This window comes from Teleopsis dalmanni, unplaced genomic scaffold, assembly GCF_002237135.1.
Source record: "Teleopsis dalmanni isolate 2A unplaced genomic scaffold, ASM223713v2 unscaffolded_contig_2913, whole genome shotgun sequence".
NCBI lineage: Eukaryota > Metazoa > Arthropoda > Insecta > Diptera > Diopsidae > Teleopsis > Teleopsis dalmanni.
Window position 1 is genome coordinate 1 of NW_024034295.1, and position 6,013 is coordinate 6,013.

Sequence of the window (6,013 nt, forward strand, 5' to 3'; positions counted from 1 at the left end):
AGACAATACTCTGAAATAAAAAAACATAACAATTGTAGTGGTAACAGTGCAAGAATACCATCCATTGATGTGCGAAATCCTTGACTCAAGACCATCATCAATTCTTGAAAATAACGGGTGCGATATTCTTGATATTGAACACCTAAATGGTAATTTATCATACAAGTAAATATCTTCTTACCGAACTTTAATTTTCTTAATTGCAGGCGAATGAAATGAAGAATATTTAAATGACAACGTAGAGGAGCACAATTCAGACTTTGATTTGCCTTCAACATCCGCATTTTTGAACCCGCAGAATTACGCAGATGAAACGAATTGGGAGTTAGGAATAGATGACTTGCCTTCGACGTGAACTTCATCGAATACCACCACAACGCAAATTCGACTAGATCGATCGTAGGGCAGAGGAAGTTACGCAAAGGCACTGTCCAGCTTTCATGAAAGTTGGTCTCGCGAATGCAAAATTATGATTAGCCGCCAGGAAAAATTCTTTAGCGAGGAAGCGGAAAAACAGCGTGAATGGGAAACGAAAATGCAGCAAGAGCAGCGTAAGCACAATGAAAATTTGGTGCGTAGTAGCAATGAGACAATTGAAAGTGCTATCAGAGGTCTAATTGCATCGCAGAATTTAAATTAATTAAAACTATTTATTTTTTATTCTCTATTTGAAAATCTTTTTATTTTTTAATCTCTATTTGAAAAAATATTTCAATTTAATATTAAACTTATTATTTTCAATTATTTAAATTTATTATTAAGCTTAAATTGTTATAAATATATTATATTATATATATTATATTGTTAGTTATAAATAAACGTATAAATTAATTAATTAAAAATTGGTTTTTTCTACATTATTTTTTTAATTGTTTCTATGTAAAAGTGGAAATTTTCTCGCCAAGTACGCGCATATATGATCTCGCATAAAATGTCCGGACAACGAATTTTGTCGATTGCACATCTGTTCAGGTTGGGGATATTCACTTTCATCATGGATTCTTTCTACATCCCAAGAGAAATTATAACGTTGTTTAGATATCTCCACAAAATTGTGAAGAATTCCGCACGCTATTATCACATGCGGCATATTGTAAACATACATTAAGACTGAAAAGTTTTCGGAAATTCTCATTTAAAATTCGCGCGCGTATATTTTTCGATATTTTAAGTTTATGTAGTTTGGCAGCACTGTCCTTAATTACTATGCCAAAAATGAGCTCGATCTGTCAGACAGTTCGTTTACGGCAGCTGTTGAAACCAGTTCACCTCAGTAGTGCGTTGCGAAATGTCTTCGACGGTCGTACGACCGTCCTGGAAGGCTTTGTACCACTCATAAACTTGAGTTTTCGATAAAACTGATTCCCCATAAGCCTTTTGTAGCATTCGCAACGATTCTGCACACGAAATTTCGTTCGAAACACAAAATTTGATGCAAACTCTTTGTTCAATATTTTTTTCCATTGTTTTTTTCGCAACGCCCTACTGAGGTGAACTGGTTTCAACAGCTGCCGTAAACGAACTGTCTGACAGATCGCGCTCATTTTTGGCATAGTAATTAAGGACAGTGCTGCCAAACTACATAAACTTAAAATATCGGAAAATATACAGCGCGCGAATTTTAAATGAGAATTTCCGAAAGCTTTTCGGTCTTAAGTATAGGTCGCTCTTCTTATAAAGTATTCTCCATCTTCCTTTCAAGCGACCAAATGCTTGCTCCACAACAATTCGTGCTTGATTCAAATATAAGTTGAAGGATGTCTCTTCAACAGTTAACTCGTCCCTATAATTTTTCATAATCCAGTTACAAAACGGATAAGCTGCATCACCAATAATATAATAAGGAAGTTTAAAAAGCATAGCTTCATTTGAGGCGTTGTAAATTCCGGCGATTTCCCTATGGCTTTCAGGAATTAATGTATTATGGTTTTTGTATAGAGAACTGCCCCTAAGCACTGATGCATCGTGTGCACAGCCAGGATTTTGTGCTGTGATATTTTTAAATAAATATTGATCATCCACAATAGCTTGCACTGCAATGGAACTATAACCCTTTCTGTTACGAAAGTCTGCAGCACCGTCTTGTGGGGGTTTAATTGGCACATGAGTGCCGTCTATAACACCAATAATATTTGACAGTTTAAATTTTTGTTCAAATCTCGAGGCTATGCGTTCACATTCTAATGCATTTGGCCAGGATAATATTTTGCCGACTTGATTTTCAATTAAAACTTTACAGAAACTGTGAACACATAAGCAAACAGTACTTTTTGATACTCCAAATCCCTTTGCAATTACACGGTATTCAGCACAAGAGGCAAGTTTGTAAACTGCAATAGCTATTTTCTTTTCAACAGACAACCCTTCAACGAAAGTATTTTCTGCTGGTGCCATTTTATCCTTAAGCAAATCTACAAGCCTGAAAAATATTTGTCGATTCATTCGAAAATCAGCAATCCATTGTTCATCGTCATAGAACTGCAGAACTTCAACATCCCACCACTCCGAACTTCTCTTCCTTTTGCTAAAAGTTCTTATTCGTGGTGGAATCTAAAAACAAAAATGCATTCTAAATATTTTATGAAAAACTTTATAAAAACATTTACATTCATTAAAGCCTCATTAACGTATTGCCATTTTATTAAAGAGCTGCAATCGCATTTCTCGTAATTTTGTAAATTTTTTACGGAATGATTTTAAAATCAGCATTGTTGCTTTATTATTTTTTTCTACAATTTTGGCTATAATATTTTTCTTGCAATAAAACTAAAGCAATTTGTAGTCTTACTCTATTCATTTTTAAAATGTTTAAAATCAACATTTCTGTTTGCCGTTAAACAGCTGGTTGACTGACAGCTACCTTAAAAATGCTTTTAATGCTTGTGCGTAAACACTGTAAGAACAAATTTTAAAATCAGTTTTAAAAGTGATTTTTAGACTCGCGTAAACGTAGTGATAGACATACAATTATAGAACTGTGAATATGATCACCTATTTTTATAATTTCTTACTCAATGTTATTTTAATTTTAAATAATATAAAAAATAACAAATTAAGTCAAGTGAATAATGTATACATAAAATTTATAGAAATAAATACTTAATTATTGAAATAATTATCGTAGCAACATGCAAATTAAAATCACATAAGTGAATGTTTGTGTTAGCGGATAGCGCTAGCCGGTGATATCAGAGATACACGGAATCATTCACGTTGCAAAAAAAATGTTTGCGAAATTCCACAGACCCCTTTGCTATATCTGATGCGCATTTTATTGAAATTTTGTTTTTCGAAATATTTATGTAAGCTTATTAAGGCGCAGAAAAGACGGACGAAGAAATAAATGAAGATAACGACTTTGAAGCACAAGAACCCGTCCCTTAAGCGTTTATAGAAAGAGAGGAAATAATTAATAATTATTTTCAATATTAATTGGATTTTATTTAAATAAGTTTTATTATTATTAAAATATGTATTTATTTATATTGTTATTATTTTAGTATTATTTTATTAATAATAAATTGTTATTATGTCCAATATTGAACACTTGCACCGCTACTGCAATAATCCGTTCATCCAGATCGGTTAAATCCCATTTGCATTTCTGGTCATTCCCATTCCATGTTTATACTCTTGGACTTTTCTCTTGCTCTTGGGTCTAAAATTAAACAATGGAGTTTTTTTATTCACAGTTTTTCAATATAGTTTCTCTAAGAGAAATATGCACACTACAATTTTAAAATTAAATGTGACGATGTCATTTTACATGCTTGTTTGTATAATTCTTTTACATATAAATAGTATTAACTATTAACATATATTTCAAACCTTCTTCTTTCGTGAAGACTTCGCGCACTATGATCCGACACAAATCTGTCATGAGCAAATCTATATGCTCCATATGCTGGACCAGCGCTTGTTTCTGCTCCTAGCTAATGCGTTTTGTCTTTAAATCTACGAACTCCATCATAAATATCTGAAAATTAAATAACAAATAAAATATATTAAATAATATATGTGGAAATATGCATATAATTATTTATTTTGTTTACTGTTTTATTTCCAAGTCATTATTTTTGGTGCAATTTCAAAAATTAAAAATAAAATATGAAAAATAAAATACATTTGTTTACATTTGCTGAGAACCAAACACACTCTCACTATATTACTGCCACAATATTTTTGTAATATTAATTATTTATTTTCATTTTACTTTAAATGCAAAATTTATTTCTATCACAATAACTTAATTAATAAATAAATATGAATATAATACTAAATACGTACAAAATAATTGCTCAATTTGTTTAAAAAATAATATTTTCACTTTAAGCGACACCAAAAACCTAGTCGCCAAAAACAATCAAATTAGGAGAAATTTTAGTAGTTTTTAACGAAATTTAGCAATTGCCAATTTAACAGAATACGAAATTTGGAGATTTAGCGATTTATCCGGAGAAATCAGCTGTTTTTGAAAGTTGAGAAAATTAGCGAATAGAAATTAAGCGTAACGAGTTAGCAGAATCGAAAAAGTCGCTAAAATGCATTTAAAAAATTTTAGCGATAGCAATTAGTGGAATCGCCCTGCAACTATTGAACTCAATATTTATTTTATGTACAAAATTAATAGAAATTTCCGATTAATTACGCACATGAACAGTATAATGTTTTCACTATTTCTCAAAGATGAAAACATGGGTGGAAAGTTCCGAACAGAGTAGTGTTTTGAGTATTAAAGTTAATAGAATGGTGTTCGAGGTGTTTTCGTGATTTAATGTAAAATAAATTCTTGTAACAGTAAATAAATAATCTTACATATCATAAAAGGATAAAGTACTAAATGTTTTTGTGGTTTAATTTAAAATAATTTGTTGGAATAGTAAATAAATAATCTTATATATCGTAAAAACATGAAAAACTAAAAATACAAATGTTGAAAAGAAACCTTCAACAACAGCAACAGCAGCCACAGAAACATCAACATCAACAACAGTATCAGCGACAACAGCAATAGCAGCAGCGGTAACCGTTAGACAACAACAGTGGCGTTACGAATGTTTTGTTTTTGTTTTAAAATTTTTTAATAAAGAGAGAAATTAACTACAAAGTTAACTGTCTATTTTTTGGGTGGCCACAGGGAATCACATAACAATTTTCTTGAGACTGCCGTTCTCGTGAAACCCTGCTATATAAATTGTTGTGGATGCCCGAAAATTCATAACACCGGGATTTTGAGATCACTTATCATATATCATATATCTAGGATATATGATATGATATAAAGAAAGAAATTAAAGAAATTTGAAGTGAAAAATAATATTTAGAAATGGATAAGTGTGTGATTAAAGATTTGATTCAATGTCTTTTTTTAAACGATCTTCTGAAAAAAAGATTTTAATTCATGAAATGAATAAACCAACTCCAGATATGAAGAATTTGATACCTGTTGTAAAAATGTCGAAATCTATGGTAAGTCGTCGTTTTCCAACAGCTACAGCTTTATGGTAAATAAAAACCAGTGGATCACAGGCTGCGAACATTTAAATAAATTGTGTTGTTGGTCTTGTACGCTATTTGCTTGTGGAAAGGACAAAACTTAGAAGTAGGGGGAATACGTTATAGTTGGAATTCTGTTTTGATTAAATTGTGAACACCTTGCCAAAAAGCTGACGCCTCGCTACTGGATATGATATATGAATATGATACATTCATTTATCATATATCTAGGAAAATTAATAATAATCTAACGAAAACTAAATTAACGAATATTTTCAAGAAGAATTTTACGCGAAATCAAAAGCGAAGTGAAAATATTTAAAGAATAACTGGTTTACTAACAACAGTAAAAAAAATAATAATAACATTTACAAAATCAATAAATACGAAAACAAATCAAATTAATCAAATATAAATATATTACTCGCGCGAAATAATAAAAAATACGTGTAACGTTAGTGAATCAATTGCGATTAAGTTCTGTATAAAGAAATCGCGGGAAAAAAGTGATTTTTTT

At 30.9% G+C, this 6,013-nt stretch overlaps 1 protein-coding gene across 1 annotated transcript; it reads right to left on the minus strand.

The window, feature by feature from the left end:
* Positions 1–1,808: 1,808 nt before the first annotated feature.
* Positions 1,809–2,797, minus strand: LOC119664909 (protein ALP1-like; the record flags this gene model as incomplete). Its single annotated transcript, XM_038074257.1, has 2 exons — positions 2,789–2,797; positions 1,809–2,550 (listed from the first exon to the last, which is right to left on the minus strand). Coding segments are annotated over exons 1-2 (751 nt in total), but the record flags the coding sequence as incomplete, so codon positions are not given.
* Between the last annotated feature and the right edge of the window lie 3,216 nt (positions 2,798–6,013).